Source organism: Hyaena hyaena, unplaced genomic scaffold (assembly GCF_003009895.1).
Source record: "Hyaena hyaena isolate Hyena2069 unplaced genomic scaffold, ASM300989v1 scaffold_747, whole genome shotgun sequence".
Classification (NCBI taxonomy): domain Eukaryota; kingdom Metazoa; phylum Chordata; class Mammalia; order Carnivora; family Hyaenidae; genus Hyaena; species Hyaena hyaena.
Genome location: NW_024081379.1, coordinates 809320 through 829623, shown reverse-complemented (window position 1 = coordinate 829623; position 20304 = coordinate 809320). Strand labels below are relative to the sequence as shown.

General features: G+C 44.8%; 1 protein-coding gene across 2 annotated transcripts in view; it reads left to right on the top strand.

Annotated features, from left to right (window-relative positions):
* Positions 1-1373: 1373 nt before the first annotated feature.
* The window catches only part of CNTNAP5 (contactin associated protein family member 5), an 802816-nt gene continuing 783885 nt past the window's right edge, over positions 1374-20304 (top strand). For both annotated transcript variants that reach the window (XM_039218226.1, XM_039218225.1), the window contains exon 1: positions 1374-1489. In XM_039218226.1, the coding sequence (XP_039074157.1) occupies positions 1408-1489 (82 nt within the window). In that variant the 5' untranslated portion in view covers positions 1374-1407. The remainder of the gene's footprint in view (positions 1490-20304) is intronic.

The window sequence follows — 20304 nt, the reverse complement described above, 5'->3', positions numbered from 1 at the left end:
TTGACAGCTCTCTGACAGCTTCCAATAAAAAACAAAATAAATTGATTTATGGTAAAGCAGGAGGGTCCCCAGATGTAAACTAGAAGCCAAAGACAGAACCAGGGTTTCTAATAGGAATCATCTAGGAAGAAAAGAAAACTCTTCTGCACCTCCTTTGAAATTTAAATCCCTCGGCGGGGGACGCGTAGTGGGGGGGGGGGGGAGGCTCGGATCTCCTATCTGAGGAGCCAACCAGGGCCACCACCCCCGACCCTCGCATCACCACACCTAATTTGTCTCCCCCTCTCTCGGAACCCTAAAGCCCTGCGAATCTCGCAGTCCTCTCCCCAAGCTACGTGCCAACGGCGAGCAGGGGTGGGGGGCGTGGATGTGGCTGCCGCGAAAGTGCGAGCGGTGCGATCCCCGGCGCGGGGGTCGCCGACCAGGGGCGCGGACGTGACGTTAAATCGCTAAATCAGAAACCCCAACACCGTCGACACCCGTCGGCCTTCCTTAGGAGGAAGCAACCACGGGGGGAAATCGCATCCTTTAAAATTTCAAGTCTTCCCTCTCCTCATCCCCCTCACCCCCCCAAAAGGCATCTCCTATCTCCTCGCTGAGCTTTCCAGGGGAAATTCGCTCCCGCCGGTGCGTTCCGTCTTCCAACTCCTTCCAGCATCCCCAGGGCAGCGGCGTTCTAGGAAAACCCGGTGGCGATGTCGGCGTCTCAGCGGCCCCCGAGCGGGGGCGGGGCGGGAGGGCGCGGAGCGGCGCGCGCGGCGGGGAGGGACAGGGGACCCCCGCCCCCAGGGCGGCCGGAGCGCACGGCCGCGCCGCGGAGCCTGGAGCCGGGGCGCCGGAGCGCGCCGAGGACCCGCCCAGGCCGCGCTTATAGGAGGGCGCGGGGCGGGCCTGGCCGGGGGCGGTGCCGCGCGCCCCGCTCGCCTATAAGGGGCGGCCGGCCCGGGTGCGGATTACAGCGCCGGCGGCCGAGGTGCAGCGGCGTCCGCTCGGCTCGCCGCCCGGGGTCGCAGCGGGCTTCGGCTTTGCACCTTTAAGGAGGGGGAGACGAGGGAGAGGCGGGCGAGGAGGGCGCGCACTGCGAGCGGCAGGTGCGGGGACCAAAGCTCCAGCCGCATCTCAGAGGCAGACCACGCGACGCTTTCGGTGGAGCGCCTGGACACGGGATGGAGTGAAGCTGCGAGTGCCTCTCCTAGGGGGGGTGGGTGGGGGTCAGGCGGTGCGGAGGAGAGAGGACGAGAGGAGAGAGAGAGAGAGAGAGAGAGAGAGAGAGAGAGGGAGAGAGAGAGAGAGAGAGAGAGAGAGAGAGAGGGAGAGAGAGAGAGAGAAGCAGCAGCAGCAGCCGCCGCCGCGGCCGGAGCCTGCGAATTTGGGATCCGACTGGGAGGGACCGCTTCCTCGGGGGAAATGGATTCTGTACCACGGCTGACCAGCGTTTTCACTTTGCTGCTCTCCGGCTTGTGGCATTTAGGATTAACGGCGACAAATTGTGAGTACCGGGAGCTGGGGGCGGGTAGGTGAGGCGGGGGACGCCAGCGTTGGAGAAAGACACTCAAGTGTCCACGCGTGTTCAATTGTGCCTGCTCCGAGCACAGGGAAAGGGGGGCGATGCTGATTGGTGTGGTTCCATCACTCAAACCATCCCAAAAGTTCGCGGAGCTCCGAGGAGCCAGCCCGCCGGATCGCCCGCCCTTCCCCCCCAATCGCAAAGTTCCGAGGAGCAAGGAAGGGTGTCTTCCTCTAGCCTCCAGCCAGCTCCGCGTTCCACGCCTGCCTGGTCTCAGGCGGAGCTTTTCCGGAGAAGGGCCCCGGGTTCAGATTGTGTGCGCCGAGGGCTGGGAGCTCCCGGAGATGGAGCTGCTCTCGGCCACCGCGCTCGGGGACAGCGGCTCGTCTCTGAATGCGGCTGCCTGGGATTTGCAGTATGGCCGAGGCTTTCGGCTCCCCCCTAGGCAGAAAGCGCTGGTTGGGGTCTCTCGCAACCAAGAGGCATCGGTTTAATAGGATCGGGAGTTTGGCCTAAGAGTCGTGGCCCAGTGTAGTCAAGAACCACAAGATCAATGGCTGCCCCTGTTACAGAAGGAAGAGCTTTGATGCACACTCCACCCCCAAAATCTTTGTGCCAAAGAACACATAATGAGTATGCACTAAGTGTACACTCTGTCGTCCAAGCTCTAACCTCAGCAAGTGCAGGCCATTTAATTTAATAGGCAGGAAGCCTGGACACCTGGGGATGGGCCACCTGCACTGTGTATTTAAAGAACCCAGTTCGTCAAAGTTGAATAAATCGCTAGAGCCATCGGAGGTTCAAGCTCAATTGCTCAGCTGCCTCTCTAGGCAGAGAGAGGGACGTTTTTCCAGCTTGGGAACTCCTAAATGAGAAAGAATGCAATTAAGCCATCTGTGTTGTTTCCAAAGATGGTTTATCAAGGTTCCTTGAGTTTCTGGGCTTGCTCCCGTGTTTGCTAACCCGGCCAGGAAGCTCAGAAATGCTTAACCACATTGGAACACAACATCGCCGTTAGAGTACTTACGAGTCCCCCTACATCACTCCCCACCCTCTCGGACCTTGAGTAGGAGATCCTCAACCCAGCGTTGCAGCCCACGGGAGGACAGTTAGACAAATGTTTACTGAAAATGGTCCAAAGCAGAGGCAGAGTTTCCATCTGTGATTGGAAGTTTTGGAGATTCAGAACCCATAGTTAGTGGTACTTGCTGTAGAGACTTTATGGACGTTTGCATAAGGAGTTGCTAAAGAGGTCAGCCTCTCTAAAGGGAGGAAACAGAGGGACTTTGTGTAGAAATCATTTCAGAGAATAGGTAGAAAAAGGTTACAGTCTGAGGTTTCTCTTCTTTTCTCCCCCCCCCCCCCACCCCCCGTCTCCTTCCCCTCTTCTTCCTTTTTCTTCTTCTAAGTGAAATTGTTCCCATGGTGCTTTAAGAAAACATCTAAGTGGTTTTTAGTTGGAGGAAGTTAGGCATGGTGCTGAGTTAGCCTGTCTACCTCCTAAAACACTAGAGGTCAGTATTGTCCTAATGATGCAAAGGTGTAGCAGTGAAATAGCTCTTTTTCCTTTAGCACATTTACCTCTCTGGAAATAGCGAATATTTTGAAGATCCACAAAGGTGGGGTGAGGAATAAGGGTGAAAGAGGTAGAACATACTCTACAGGAATGTGGTTTGGACTCCCGTCTGTAGCACCTTTTCTTAAGAGCAAGGGAAAAAAATAAGTTGCAGAATGTCATTTTCTGTAAATTAATTGAATTATGGTTAATATGTTATAATAATGCTCATGAAACCTAAATGGGGTGGATTTAGGGCCCATGCTTACTGATGCAGCAGTCAAGGTAATTCTTAACATTGAAAATGAGACTTGGTGTTAATGAGCTTTAGTATTTCATCAGGTGACAGTTTCATTTCCCTATTTCCAGTCAACATTTCAATTGAGGGCACACTGCTTGCTAAATACTTGGGGGTCAATGTTCTTAAAGAATGATACATGTTTTTTTTTTTCATGCCAAACAGAATGTATTAGTTCAATAGAATGGTAGCAGAAAATTGCCTCTCAACTCAGTATATCTTGGTGGTCTTCAGAAGTTGCGTTGCAGAGCCTCTAAGGAAAAAAACATTAACATTCCACAATTCTTCCAGACTTCAGTTGTCCACACACTTTATCCATTAAATACAGGGCTTTGATTTACTGTTTATCTACAGTCCATTAGCAATTATAAGCATATACTGAGGAAGATAAATCTCCTTCCTAATAGGCAATTTATTTAAGCATATAGGTTATTTGGAGAGTTTTTTCAAGAATTTTCTTATATTTTGAACGATTGTGTTCCATCATTCATAACCGTAGTTGCACAGATGGGTTATTTACCCGAGATGCTCATGGTACCTAAGAATGCCTGTGAACTTTGTTCAAATAGAAACAACTTTTAATTGTTTACAGTATTCTAATAATAATTTGTTGCTATTACTGTTGTTGTGCGTAGAATGAGCACGTGTGTGTGTTTGTTTAGTTTTCTCATAATCTGACCAAAACATGCGCATTTATCTGCAAGAGAGAAATGAGTGCTTACCCAATTACAGATTTTATAAGTTTCTAATTAAACAAAATTAAAATCAAGTCAGGTTAGAAGGCCAGCTACAGAATAGATATTATGAATCTGTTTAGAGAACATAATTACCCACCGGTAATAAAAACTCTGGAAATTCCCCCATTCCAGATTTTCAGGATATTAAGTAGCTATAGCATTCCTTCAGGTTTACCCCGAGGGACTTAGTTAATTTCGAATGTAGCTATGATAGACCAGTGTTAAATGAAAAATCATTTTACATATAATATCAACTCCTTTGACACCAGAAGAAATAATGTGCTTGATAGTGTTCAAGTGAGATCAGGACTTTGAAATGCTGACAGGTTCTAACCCTGGTTATGCCACAGCTAACAGGTCAGACGCCTGTCCAGTTATGCAGCTTTCCCATGCTCACAGGCTTGGGTATAAAACTGATATTGAGATGTGGTTCTTCTCCCAAATGGAACAGCAGCTCAGTATTTTACTGAGAAGGTTCTTCAAGTATTAGGTATGTTGAAAGACTATTATAATAATAGAACGTTCATTCAGAAGTTAAGAGCAATGCGTGGGATACTTACAGGGTCACTTTTCATTTTATTTTTAACAATCATCAGATGCCATGTGACTGTGACAGCCTTAATTTTGACCCAGTAAGTCACTTTGAATGATCCCCAAGCATCCTACCTGTTGGTGCTGCCTGCCAGGTTCAAGGAGATAACAGACTCAAGAAAGAAATGAAAAACTCTTTATTCTATGATGATGTCATTCATCCCAGACAGAACTTCATCTGAAGTAGGCAAAGATGTCAATCATATTCATAAACATCTTTAAATAAAGAGATGCAATATACTTTATCTGAAGCTGACGCACAAACCCAATCAGTAGGTAGAATTATAAAGAAAGAAAGATGAAGCTGACTTTTTTTCAGCAGGAAAGTGTTTGCCGAATACTTTGGTGGCATTTATAGTCAGCAGAAGTGAAGGAAGCACTATAACGGTCATTTGGAAGAGTCCTAAAGATTTTCCCGTGGTTGAACAGGATGATCTTTGACAATCCATGTGAACTCTCTTTGCCTTCCACCCTTATAGCCCCCATCTCCAAACCAGATTCATATCCTTACAATTGGAAAAGATAAATGCAAGACTAGAAGAGCAATGCTCACACCAGGGTATTATGAGAAAATTGGTTTCCGTCAGAATTAACCTCACTGTAGCCCCTATTGTCATTCAAATGAATATCCTCTAAATTGAAGTTTTCTTTCTTTTTCATTCCAGCTCTTCCCAACTGAGTTTTCTTTCTTTAGTAGGACCCCATTTTTCCTTTCCTACACTGCTTTACTTCTCAGTGCCCCTTTGTTACAAAACAAAGCAACGCGATATAGTTTGAAATGTTCCTAAAAGGTTTCACTGGCGATCCAAAGCCCTTTCGCTTCTTTGACAGAACTCTGCTGAAATATGGCTAGAATATATGAAGCTAGTTATCCTTGCCAGTTAGGAAGATGGGGAGAGGGTCCAGTTTCCACAATCATAATAGAGTAGTCGTTCGCTCAATAGGACTTTGTTGTGAAGATTCCCTGTACTCACTGAAGCCAATAATAGCATTTATCCTGCATAAAGGAAGCTAGCTGTCTTCATTCATCAGATCTCTGACACTTTCCGGCAGGTGTCCTTGAAGAGATTACTGACTTATCCTAATGATTATGGTGTATTAATTGAAGGAGTTGTATCAAATGATTATTAAGGTCCTGTCTAGTCCTGATCCATTTTTGTCATTAACGACTGCTGTTGCCTACTGGTCATTCCTTTCAGATGCTTCTGTGATGGTCATACTGAAAATTGTTAAGCAATTATGTTTAGAATAACAACATAATAGGTTTTAATTCCTGCTAACTACTGTGTGCTTTGTACCTCTCACTTCATATGCTGTGCCCACATAATTAGGCAAGGTAGCACAGCCAGGTAGGCTTTATTAAATCCAGTGTACAGATGAGTAAATTTAAGATTAATAGAAGTTAATAATTTCCCCAGGATCATAAAGCTAAGCAGTGAAAAATATCCCAATTTGGACCCGTGTGTCTCTCTCCAAAGATCAGACTCTGCAAGATAGGGAATTCATGCCCATGCATTCAGTTGGGGGCTGTGTGTGAGCTGGCAGGTTGCCTTGGGATACCTATGGTTCGGTTAGTCTCTGTAGCTCTGTCCATAGCAAAGCACGGGGAGGGAGCCATTTTCACCAGAGCCAACTCCTGAGTTATACCTTACAAAAAAAAAAAGAAGGAAAGGAAGGAAGGAAGGAAGGAAGGAAGGAAGGAAGGAAGGAAGGAAGGAAGGAAGGAAGAAAGAAAGAAAGAAAATTGGAATCTAGATTTTCTGCCAGATACCAAAACATCACAATTTTCAAAGATAAGAGACCTCATATCGGGATGAGCACCAGATGCTTTAGTCTTCTTTTAAAGTTTCAATAAAAAACAGGACAGAGAAACAGCATAGCCTTGAAGAAGACTTGTAACCGCACGTGTGCAAGCGAACACATGCACACATTTTCCCTCAACTGGGTCAAGCGCCCCTATGTATAACTTATTGTATTTCTACCACACTTCTTATGCTCCTTATTGCTCCACTTAGGTGCACAGTTCTCCGATGATCACATTTCATTTGAATGTCTATATTCAATACATAAAACATTGGCCTAAAGAATGGATGAGGGAATCAGCAAATGATTTCCGGTGAAGAATTTAAATAGAAATTCTTCTATGGTCCTGTTGCTAGAGTCTTTGAAAATGTATTTGGCTTGTGTTTTTAACGGGCAAGTATTACTTATTATTGTTTTGGAAATGGTAAGGAGATATAATTTCAGTACCAAGTTTGAGCTAATTTTATTAACTTTTGCAATTTTAATGAACATTTCCTATGTAAGCTGAAAATACACAAATATATAGCTTTAAAACTCTTTCTTCATAGCCCTGGATTCAGTATAAAAAGGAAAAGTTAGCTATTTAACAGGGTTTTAGCAGTAAGTTACTGGAAGGATTTTATTGTATTGCAAACTGACCACATTATCCCAATGTCACCTCTTGAAGCTGTGGTTGGAAGAAGCTTCAGGTGTTAATAGTTCATATGTGTCACTCATTTGAAAATCTTATTGAAGAAATGTGTCCCAACAGAAGGCTCTCTTTCCTAGCCTCAGTTTTTTCTAGAAGCAGGAGAAAGATGAATAAGAAGATACAGTCTACGATCTCAAGGAACTTTGAACACGGGCCGCCAGACAAATAAATCTTTAATCATGTGAAAGTGATAAATGCTATAGCAAAGATAAGCAGAAGGTGGAACATGAGACACAAATGAGCATCTCAGACTGGCTGGGGTGTCAAGGCAGGCTCTTGGAGGAAAGAGAGTTGGAGGTTAAGACTTCAACAGTCAGACTTCACTCACTGGAGAAATGGGGCGGAGGGAGGAAGGTTATCACAGGCTTTTTGTGTGAAGGCTTAAGGGTGAGGTTTATTTTGGTGACCAATTGCAGGAGCTTATAGGCATGTGGAGAGAAAAAGAAATTGAGAAATTGGTAAGCAGGGAGGGGGACTCATCTTTGCTGTTCATGCTGTAAGGATGAAGGATTTTGTATATGTAATTAGATGACAAAGAATCAGATACTTGCTTTTAAAACATATGAAGGATGAAGGATTTTGTATATGTATTTAGATGACACAGAATCAGATACTTGTTTTTAAAAAATCACTGTATGAAAGATAGACTGGGCTTGGCCAACACTAGCAGCCAGAAAACTAGTTAAGAGATTACCACAATAGCTTACGCGATAATTTATGAGAGCCTAAAGAAGGACTTTTTAGAATCTGCAGAGGTCACAGAGAACCAGAAAGAGAGCAATGGCCAAGCCTGTTGGAAACAGGGATATGTGAACTGGTAAACTCACAGAAGGCACAGATTTGTGGTTAAAATGTATTCTATAACTGCTTCCATTGTTTTTGACAAATGAGAGCTATAGATGCTGGAAAAGGTGCTCTGTTCTCTGAAATGAAGTTCTTCTCTGGGAATACCAAACAACCATATTCTCAGAGCAGTATATTTCATATTTGCATGACACTATATAGCACATGCTGTCTGTATCCATCATTCTGATGCATCTTGTAGTCTGTAAATTACGCTGGTTTTTGTCAGCAGAGTGAGAACTAGTCATTAAGGAATGTGTAATTAAACCTCCGTGTTTCTGTTCTTGATCCCCTTCTGGAAGGGGGGGGTCCACCAGAGATCATTGCTATGATCAGTGGCTGCTCTTTGGAAAGAGAAACAAAGGGAAGTTGGGTGCGCCACCTTGATTTGCTATCATTGGTAATTGATTTGCTGGCATAAATTCCATGTCTCTACATTTCTAATTGCTTTTGTGCATATTCTTGGGGGTTGATTAATGCCATCTGTTCACTGGATCAGCTGAATTGATTGAGTTTTAAAGGATGACAACAGTAATGTTGAAGATAGGGAAAAACTGAAAGGGAAATGCCAGAACACGCTCATGATGTATATTATTTTTAACTATCCACCTTTGGAAGCAGAAATATCCCTTTGAAGCCAATCCAAGGCGAATAGCGGTCTAAAGGAATTTGCCTAACAGACAGATGCTGGTAGGTGTTTGTCTGGGCCACTGTTTGCTGAATATACCTGCTCACTTCTCTCCCCCTCCACCCCCTTGCCTCTTCCCTCTCTCCCTCCCTCACTTTCCCTTCCTCTCTTTCCCACTCCTCTCTGTCATGTGGCCATGTATTTTTGATATTACGATTGGCTCTTCCGTGAGCTCATGGTTGTGTTAAGATGTGGGTGGGGGAGGGGGAAGGTCTGTTATGTTCTAGCGTTTCCTTGTTATAAACTATGTGGGCACAGTCACCAAATGTGAGCCTCCCATCAAGGCCTATTCTAAGGTCAGGCCTGACAGGGATCTGCCTCCCACAGGGCACTTGGGAAAGCCCACTTGATTCCAACACCCCCTACCCATCTGTCTCCAGACAGTTCTTCTGCCAACTCCATCAGTGCCCTGAATCTGTAAATATGGGAGAAAGCCTTTCAATGCATGGAAATAATCCTTAAGACACAAAGCCCCACTGAGAGAGGAAATATAGAGATGTATATCTATGCCGAACTATACTTGAGGGGAGGAGGAGATTTTTTCCTGAAGAAAAGTTAATAGAAGAGATGGTGGTGGGTGTCTGAAGGAGAAGAAGAGGGTGTTCTGAGTGGCGGAAAGGCAAAGAATGGGAATGTTCAGGGTGTCTAAGACAAGTGTAAGCAACTTCCTGATTTTGCCCAGGACCCTCCATTTTCAAAGCAGGTAGGCGATGGGGAGGTGGTGAGGGAGATTGGGAGGGATGTATGTCACACGGTTCTGGGTTGATTTAATTCACACTCAGCGAACGTTTCCCATGGATACTAACATGGACCTTGTAGAGTTAGTATGAGGATAACATGAATTACTCTATACAAGATGCACATGATATAGGAATTAGTAGTTAAGCCTGTTATAATTATGAATGAACCTCAACATGGATTCTCTCAGGATCAGTTATAATATAAATTAGGGCAAAGACGTTTCCATTCTCAGGCAAAGGTAGAAGGGCTCGCTCTCCCTTCATCTGAGTGAGCAGACAGCCAAGTGATTGGTGAGGCAAATGGAAACTCCTTCTCTTGTTAACTCCAATGTCAAGGGGACTGTGCGTTGACTTGGTCTCCATCTGACCAAAACACGACTGTCGGGATTTCTCACTTGATTCCGGAGCTCTTTCGGAGTATGACCCCAGCTTCGGGGCCATGGCCAGAGAACCTGCTTGCTGAAAAGCTCACAAAGAGAGCCTCCTGGGAGAATGGAATGGGGAGGTTCATCTCAAAAAATGAGGAGCACATCCCTTCCAGATAAGTGAGCGGGCCTTGACAGATAATGTCAGCATTATGGGGGAAGTGACCTTGATCAGACCTTGAGAAAAAATGGTAAACCTGGGCAGGAGTGTATGTGACATATCCCCAGTGGCCAAAGCCTTCTGTCTATGGGAGGCTCAGGCAGGAGGTCAGGAGAAAGTTTCTCCCATGCACTGGATGTGTGTATAGGATCCTGTATAGGGTAGGTCAATAGACATGCCCTCGTTAAGGTTAAGTTAAAGATCAGGTGCTGGTACAATGATTGGTGAATCATAAATGCTTTTGCCATTTTCAAGCAAATTATTCATTCATTCATTCATTCACTCATTCAAAACATAGTTATGAAATGCCTCCTGTGCATTCATTTCTGTATGCATTCCTAAAGCCTTTGGTTCATCGACTGTCCGTTGATGGGGGATCCATGGAACCTCAGAAAGAACAAAACATAGCAGTATCTCTTCAGAACAAGGCTGTGGTGCCGTGGCGTCCACCCTGTTCTTGGTCAGTTTATTAAACAGCCTCACCTGTTCCTAGATCTCTTCTCTCTGCTCCCTTGTCTTCAGTGTCTCTTCCCCTTGGCCCCAACCCACGTGCTTCCTAATGCTCCTTCCCTTTTTCTCCTCTTGTCCCATCCCTCCCTTCCTTATGTCCTTCTGCTCTTCTCCTCTTCCTTTCTCTGCTCCCTCTCTGTCTCTGCCTTTCTGTCTTCATCCCTCCCTGTCTCAATCAACATTTACTATATGACTCGTTTTTATGTTTTGTGGTCAATCCTAACACTTCTCAAACTTTTCCACTGAAATGCCGCTCACCAGGAAAAGAAAAAAAAAAGAAAAAAAGAAAAAAAGAGTGCCCGAAAACCCAGGGGATTCTCAAATCTGCCTCAAGTAGCCACGAAAGCATGTAATTTCTTGAATTTTCGTCTTTAAGCTCTCAGGCACATTTGCATTCAGTTCTGCATTAGAGCCATGTTTATATTACTATAAAATATATTTCCCCAAGATCTCCCATTAAAAATGGATGAGCAAAGTTGATTCACTTAACCCGTGGCGGAGGGTCACGTGTGCCCAGAGGCGCAGGCCTGAGCGTTTTGGCTCCTCCCCATGTGTGCCTTCCAGGGCTCCTGTGTGACGGAGAGCGACTTCCCTGTCTCCCCTCTCATTTGGAGCAAAAGCAGCTTCATTTGCCATCAACTGCGACTGGCCTGCCAGCTACACATTATGATTAATCAATAATGGGAGGTGAGAAGGGCTTCTCCATTCATAGGAGGAAAGGAAAGCCACAAGCCTACTAAGTGAACGGAAATGGAGCCGTTTGGAGGGTCTGTGGGCAAGAAGCCTGCTGAGCCCCCTCCAGGTCCTCCCTGCACCCCCCAGCCAGTCACGGGGCCGCGTACAACCACATGCATGAGGTTTTACCCTTGAGTGAATGAGCTCTGCCAGGTTACAGGATTGGGGTCAACAAGGGCAGATTCTTCCTGATTGGAGACAGGCTGAGCTCACCAGGATATTAAAAGAGAGATTAATGCCTCTCATTCTACAACCATCAGGAACCTTTTGACACAATCAAAAGAAATGAAACCAGCAGATTGGAATGGGGGAACGCTGGAGATTAGAGATAAAATTAAGTCGTGTTTCCTCGTTGGCAGGGTTTCCGGTGCGAGGGGTAGTACCTGATAGGTCTCCTTCTCTTCCTCCCCACAGTCCTAGGGGATAGTCATTGTCTGCTCCATTGAGGAGTAAGGATGCACTGGCTCGGATGGTCAGATTATTTACCCAAGATCAAAGAGCTAGGAAGTGGTCACACTGGAATTATAGTCCATGTTTCCCTGACTGCAGAGTCTGTACTTGTTTTCACTCTGCTTGGCTGTTTCCTTGAACTCAGTGCCAAGGCTGAGCCATCCTTGAACTTAAGTTGATGTTCAGCCTTGCAGAGCCAGCCTTCTCTCTGATCCAGGGTGAGAAGACCCTTGTCAGGATAAACCTACCGATGCCTCCTGGGGTGCAGGGCGCCTTTCCCTAACCTTACAAACAGTCCCTTCCCCACATCTAGCAGTCCCTGTGGCAAACAGCTCGTGTGCCTCTAGCCATTTGTAAAAGTTGATTGTATTAACTCACAAAAGCTTACTCAGTCAACTGTTCGTGGCCAGGCTCCACGCCTATCACCACCAGCCCTATATCACCCACCGGATTCCATGAGCAGTGCCTACGGTTAGTGTGTCTGTTCCTGTTTCAAGCTCCTTGGAGAACTTCCTCCGTAAGTGCAGTATTTCTTTCTCATCTGCATCCTGCTGCCCTGCTCCCAGAATTTGTTAGATGGATGTTCTGGGGTTTTGATAGTTGTTGGTCGTTGGTTTCCGTTTTTTAAGTTCGTGCTGATAAGAAAAACTGTTTTTGTGATACTCAGGTCACAGGTTCAGATAAGGCAATCATTGGATGGCCTTCAGATGTGTCCTGCTTCTCTGGGCTCTAGAATTCATCCCACACACAGCCCAGGACGTCCTTTCATCCAGTGGGTGTAGATGGGAGGCTGGGTTTCATGAGTGTATACTCAGTACCGTTATTCTTTGCCACAGACTGGGTGCAGCGATGAACTCCTACCCTATGTCCTTGTTGGGTCTGCTTGAGACAGGAGGAGCGGCCCGTGCAGCCCGTGTGTGACCCCCCTTCCATCATGGCCTGCCGGAAAGCCAGGCCAGGCAATTTTCTGCTTTATTCTCCAGCTCTTCGGTGATCCTCCCTTCGATCTGGGCTATTGTGAGGTCTTCCTTTGTGTGTCTCCTTTGTCCTCTTGTTCAGCTATTTTCTTGTCTCCGTGGACCTTCTTGCTTGGGTTTAGAGAGGCTGAGTGGCTCGTTGGGTGGCCAGCACCCTTCCGGTCTTGCCTCTCCTTCTCTCTCAGTGACTGCTGTCAGGAAAGGACACGGAGGAAACCCTGAAGTGGCTTACCCTGAGGCAATGCATAGACACCATGTTCTAGCTCTCCGGAAGAATCGGTGTTTCAAAGAATAAGGCCTTAAATATTAAAACCCCTTTCAAGAGCAGAAACTTTTGGCTTCCAAAATGAAATCTTACATCGAGTCTCTGTATGTAAAAGAAATTCCAAAGATTGCTGTTTGGGGGAAATGAGGAGAGGGAGTATAGAACTCCATGGCTCAGTCTACTCTTCTCTTTGTGATTCTTTGTGGAAGTACCCTGTGAAAGCTTAGGCTTAATTGCAGGAGTCTCTGAGTTTACAACTTTATGCAAAAGTGATCAGGCATAGGAAAGATTTGAGGAAGGGTGAGGATGGTGGCCTCCATGGTGGCCAACATTTGGCTGATGTGTCAGCAGCAAGGCCACCCTGGTCCTCATCATCTGTGTCTGCTTACAACAGTTGGTGATCGCTGTTAAGGTTATTAATATTTTTTGTTTTTTTTAAATGTTTACTTTATTTATTTTTGAGAGAGAGGGAGAGGGAGGAAGACACAGAATCTGGAGCAGACTCTGTGCTGACAGCAGAGAACCAGATGTGGGACTCGAACTCAGGAACCATAAGATCATGACCTGAGCTGACGTCGGACGCTTAACTGACTGAGCCATCCAGGTGCCCCAAGGCTATTGGCTACTTTAAATATTACCTCTGCCCAGATGCCAATTGTTAACCCTGTGAAAATCTATTTTTGTCCCAGTGCAATTGCATATAAGTCTCAGAACAAGAAAATCTTATTGGCATTTACAGATGTAAAAGGTAGTAGCTTATCCAGGATGTGTCTCTTCGTTTTGACCTCCTTAGTTAATATAGTCAGTAGCTCTTCTTATTTTTTTTTTAAATGTTTTATTTATTTCTAGGAGAGAGAGAGAGACAGCGTGAGCAGGGGAGGGTCAGAGAGAGAGGGAGTCACAGACCGAAACAGGCTCCAGGCTCTGAGCTGGCAGTCAGCACAGAGCCCGACGCGGGGCTCAAACCCACGAACCGCGAGATCATGACCCAAGCGAAAGTCGGACGCTTAACCGACTAAGCCACCCGGACGCCCCAGTAGATCTTCTTATTTTAAAGAAATATTATCTTGTAAAGGCCCTTGACTTATCTACCTCCAACCCAGGTATTCCCTTTGGACCTTCTTAAAAGAAGGGATTTCATGTTAGCATCCAGTGACTAGCAAAAGAACCACTTGACAGATTGAATAAAAGCAGAGACGGCTTCCGTGAAACCCAAGTGCAGACAGCAGGCCTGGATGACGACAGTAGAGAAGCAAACCGCTGAATGCTGGCATTCCGTTCACCCGTGATCTCGTGCCTCCACTTCTTGACTTGTATGAGAAGAATGGACCTTCGGCCTCCAGCAGTGAGGCCCTCTGAGTGTGTTCCCTAATGTTAATTAATGTGTCTAGAAGTGGTAAATGTACACACATCAAATAAAATTGTTGCATGTCTGGATTCAGCCTCAGTTTCTTTTTTTTAAATGTTTAAAAAAATTTTAATGTTAATTTTGAGACAGACAGAGTGGGAGCAGGGGAGGGGCAGAGAGAGAGGGAGACACAGAATCCAAAGCAGGCTCCGGGCTCTAAGCTGTCAGCACAGAGCCGGATGCAGGTCTCAAATCCACAAATGGGGAGATCATGACCTGAACTAAAGTCGGATGCTTAACTGACTGAGCCACCCAGGTGCCCCTCAGCCTCGGTTTCTGCTTCTGGGTGGACCGTGAATTGTAACCCCAGGCTTGTGTGTTTGCTTACAGTGCGCACATCAGGAAATCACACTGCATCTAGACCTACACTGTACTTGCTTAGGAAAATAAACCTCCTAAGTGAATTCCAAATGCTCTTCCTCTGCATTCTTAATAGAATTTAATATAATGAATAATTTAAGATAATATATATTATATATCTGAGTTATTATTCGTTTTCTTTCATGGTCAATATACCAGGTTGAGTTTTACATGTGTATATACTCTATGCAAACTGCTTATTCTGGCAAATGTCAAAACTTATTATCCCCCAAGGTCAATATTGACTTGGGTGTCACCTTTGTGAATATTTACCTCTGCAGATAATGAATTGAAGGGGGCATTTGGGTGAAAATTAATATCTGTTTATTTTCTGAAATCGAATATGTTTTGCCAGGAAGGTGGATAGATGTGGGGGGGCGGGGGAGAGGGGTGCTGACATGTTCCTCTGTGGCTGTTCCGTGTCAGGACGACGTTCGGGAAGCATTCTTTGCATTCCGGTTTGATGTGGTTATTTTCTTTTAACAGTTCTTTCACATGGTTCTTTTATCTAATGGACAGAATGTGGATCTTCAGATATATCCAGCCTGACATTTCAGTAACATAATCAGGAGATAATGCTACTTGAGCATATGGATTAATGAGCACCTTGGCCTTGGAATTTAAGTAAGGCCAGGATGCTGTTACCTGAGAAACACAGAGCTCCTTCAACAGTGATCTAAGTAAAGGAAGAATACAGGAAGAGACATACGATTACAAAGTGGCTCTTCGGCTGTAAGGTATTGAGTTTTTGTCTTGAAATAACTTGCAGCACACCAGGGGCTTTGGAGACATGGTATGTGTGTCTGTGCAAGCGTGTGTGTGTGTGTGTGTGTGTGTGTGTTTGTGCGTGTAAAGTGTAAAGCTTTGTTATTAACAAAAGTTAGCGCCACGTGTTTTTGCACCTTTTAATATATCAAACCAGGTTGAAATTCTCTCTGGAATTTGAGTCTGAGGGACGCCTGGGTGGCTCAGTCATTTAAGCCTCTGACTTCTGCTCAGGTCATGATTTCACAGTTGGGGAGTTTGAGGCCTGCATCGGGTGAGGTTGAACCCCACTTTTGGAGGGCATGAGCCCCGCTTTGGGCGAACCCTGCTTCTCTCTCTCTTCCTCTCCCTCTATCTCTCTCTGCAACTTGTGGAATTCTCTCTCTCTCTCTGCCCCTCACTCACGTGTGCCCCCCTCAAATAAGTGAATAGGTGAGTAAATAAATTGTGAGTCTGCAAAAGAAATATCTCTTGCTGTTCTTGTCATCGTTGTTTTAGCCACACACACACACACACACACACACACACACACACACACACACAGTAATGTTCTGGCTTAAAAAGAACTAGTAAAACATTTAAATGAGAGACTAATTGTGTCAGGTACTGTGTGCTGTCACATAAGCATGGAATGTGCTTTTTTGTACAAACATTCACACACGTTGCGTTCCGGATTTCATCCTTTATAAACCAGATGGATTCATTTAGCTGTCAGGTCAGAACATCTTCTCCAGCCGTTAATGGCCTGATAAAAGATTTGGACTTAGGAAAGAATATCATAATTAAGCACACTGACTGTAGCTTAGTAGTCAAGGGAATAAACCACTGTGAAAACTCATTAGTAAAGTTAATCCAAGAAACATCAGGGCCAGTGAAACAAAATCAATTTAAGGGGAGAATGTATAACTCTATTGATGTTCTCACCCTTGTTGACACATTGTTTGGGGGTAAAGATTTCTATATTTTCTGTATAAATATCAATTTTATTGGATAATTCAATTTGACTTGTTGGGTTCCTATAGGTAAGTGTTTTGTGGTTTCATTGGGAAAACGATGTCACTTTGCATATGGGGAAATAGAAACACCTCACTCGATGTCCAGTGAAACTCTCATTTTACACACCTTCCGATTCTCGTTCTGGATGAGAAGCCAAAGCCAAGATAGCACCTCTTCTTTTGCTGTTCTAGAAAGACTTGATTTCTAGAAGAAGCCAAAGGCATTGGTAGGTTTCTTTGTCTTTGTTTACATGTGCATACCTGTCTGTACGAGACACCTGTGTGCTCGGTGTCAATTAATTTAGTTTGTGCTTCTCTTAAAAAAAAAAATCAACCTGGTAGTAGTAGATCAGGTGTTCTCAACCGGAAGTGATTTTGCCTCAGGGAACATTTGTCAATGTCTGGATCTATGTTCAGTTGTCACCTCAGGAGGCTTCCTACTGCATCTTGTGATTTTGTGGATAGAGGAGCCAGGGGTGTTAGTAGGCATGCAGCCATGCACAGAAATGCTCCCCCCAGCAGAGAAGCAGACATGTACCCCATCCAAAATATCATAGTAGCCAAAGTCTGAGAAATTCTGGTGAGATCTGTTAGTTATTTATGGAATATCATGTGTTCTTTGAAAAAGCAACACACACACACACACACACACACACACACACACACACACACACCCTAAGCTTTTCTTCTAACATCTAGTCCTGTAGCAAGGGCCAAGAAGAAGAAATACCCTGGTCCTGATTTTGCCACTTACCAGGTGGTTGTGCTCCTCATCCCACGTTTTTCCCAAGTAAGGCTGGTGACATCTGCCCTGTCAGGTATCGTGAATGACAAACAAGAGAAGGAGTTTCTTTGGAGAAGCTGCACACACAGAGTTTTGAGATCCTGATATTTAGAATGTATATGTTTTTTTTAATTTTTTTTGAGCAATAAAGGTCTGGTTATACTGCCCTGGTAGGCTAGGCACACAGAGGGTAGGAGGGCAACGTAGGGCCGATGTGAAGAGGGACCAGGGGGACACATTCTGGACTGGGAATTGCAAGGTAAATTTCACGCCAGTTTCCAGTTTTCCTGGTTACCTTGTGGTTCAGCGTTCAATTTTGTTGTGAAAGTCCTCTGGTCCTGCCCCCTTAGTGAGAGTGCCAGGGTGCTCCCCTGCACCAGTGAAGGTCTGCTTCCTAGCAAAGCATCTTCTAATTATTTGTCACTTTTTTCCTTCTTTTTCTAGCCCCAGCTCTAGCCTACATTATATATTTGGGAAGTTCTGGAAAGAAACCAAAGTGGTTTATGACAGGCACCTCCCGACACTCAGACAATGAGGGAAGGCCATGGACCAATCTATTCAGATGACATTTTCTACCTCGTCTAACACTCATAGATTAGTTAGATAAGGATCCTGGCTTTGATTGCTTATCTGCTCCAACCCAATCTTCAATTTTTAAAAGCAATTAAAGCAGAAATACAGCGTTTAATTTGTCTTCTCAATGGAAATGGGGTGACTGGCCTTGGCCTCTACTGGATCTCTGCTTTTTGGAAAAGGCAGGTTATAGAAGCCAGAAAGTGCAGAATTGGCAAAGAGACCTTTGTAGTTATGTAACCCAGCCATAACATGTATAACCTGTGTAGATCTCTACATTCCCTAAAAGCATTGCAGTTGGCAACTCCATCCTTCCTTTATTTATTTATTTTAAGAGAGAGAGAGAAAGATAATGATTGGAGGAGGGGCAGAGGGACAGGGAGAGAGAAAATCCCAAGCAGGCTCTGCATTGTCAACACAGAGCCTGACCCAGGCTTGATCCCACGAACCATGAGATCATGACCTGAGCTGAAATTAAGAGCTGGACACTTAACTGACTGAGACACCCAGGCGCTCCATCCTGCTTCTTATAAGCATGGAAATAGGATTTCACAGGATAGTTCACTTTCCTCCACAAGAAATAAAATTCATAGGGCATCCTTTCTCCCATTGTGCCCCAGCCTGCGTCCATGCACCGCCAAACCACTGCCCATTGCTCTGCTCACTGGGGCATCTCACACCAAGTGTCCTCCATCGTCTTCATGATTTTTCTGCAAGTTCATAAGGGTAAGAACCCCCATTTGTCTTGGTCTTCTTTTATTTTTCCTTTTATTATTATTTTTTTTACAAATAGTTTATTGTCAAATTAGTTTCCACATAACACTCAGTGCTCATCCCCATAAGTGTCCTCCTCTATGCCCATCCCCCCCTCCCCCACACATCCATCAGTCCTCAGTTTTTGTCAGCATTCAAGAGTCTCTCATGGTTTGCCTCTCTCCCTTTCCCCCACCATTTCCGCCCTTCTTCTCCCCCTTGTTCCTCCTACAACATGGTTCCTCTTCCTTGCACTTCCCACCATCACGTTCTGCTATTTTGTACATATTCTACTTTGTCAATGCTGTAATTAAAATACAATGTCCACAGGCCACCTGGGTGGCTTAGTTGGTTAAGCGGTTGACTCTTGATTTCAGCTGAGGTCATGATCTCACAGTTTGTGAGTTCGAGCCCTATGTCAGATTCTGTGCTGACAGTGCAGAGGCTACTTGGGATTCTCTCTCCACATTTCTCTCTCTGTCCCTCCCTTGTTCATGCTCACACTCTCAAATAAGTAAACATCAAAAAAATAGAAGATAAATTAAATGTAATGTCCAGAATAGAGCACAGTCATTCCTCCAGACTTGTCTTACTGACCTGTGGGAGCCAGGGACATGGCCATGAGGAAGCCTGGGTTGCAGGGGAGATTCAGAAAGGTTTTACAACAACATAAAGCTTTAAGCTGAAAATGAATCAAGCTAGAAAGCACCAAACACCTGTGCATGTAAAGGCCATTGGTGTCTTTTCTGCATTCACTTAATTAGCCCTCTGTTGATATGAATGGTTCTCTTCACTCTGTTCAAGGATATCTTGCAAAAGTTTTTCTTGTTGGTTTCTCCTAAATTGAGTAAACTAGACATTTTCATCTTGCCTCTATGTTCAGAGATCTCCATGATCCAGTCTTGGGCCTCTCTTCTGTAGTCTTCATTCTTACTATAAATTTCCTCTGAACCTTTAAAGCCTATACAGTATATATTACATCTTGAAGCTCTTAATTATATATGCTTTTTATCGGCCTCAGTTATTTTCTTTTCTTTCTTTTTTTTTTTTTTTTTTACTTTTCATTCGGAATATGTCTGATTGCAATTTAATGTAAGGAATTATAGTCTCTGTTTATAGTATTAGTAGCTACCATTATTGACTGCCTACTGCCAACTGCCTAATACCAGGCTGGTCATTAACATGCATCACCACTAACTGGCCCCACAACCCTATATGGTTCATGTTGCTAAGTACTATATTCCTCCCACTGAGAAGAGAATTCTAGGCCCTTGCTAGGAGCTGAGATCCTAACAGCTTCTTAATATATCATTCTGATTTGACTGGAGGAAATCACAGTCGTTTCCCCCAACATTTTTGGAGTACAGTTCCAAACTAGGGACGGATTTTAGCTTTTGGTGTAGGAACACATCCTACGTCTGAGTATAAACCATGGCTACTTTGATAGGGGAAGACAGTGTCCCATCAGCCTGGGGTTCTGTCCTCCCAGTGCCATCTTGATGGAAACGATATGTGTATTGGTGCCTAATCAGGGGCCCCCCTCTGTGATTTTACTCTTGCTTAAATTTTTCATAAAGTCCTATTGTTGTTCTTGTCTCCTCTACTGTCATGATGATGGATGCTGTGAAATGATCACAGCATGTTTGGGGACACGTATCATTCAGGGTGACCTCATCTCTGAACCCAAGCTT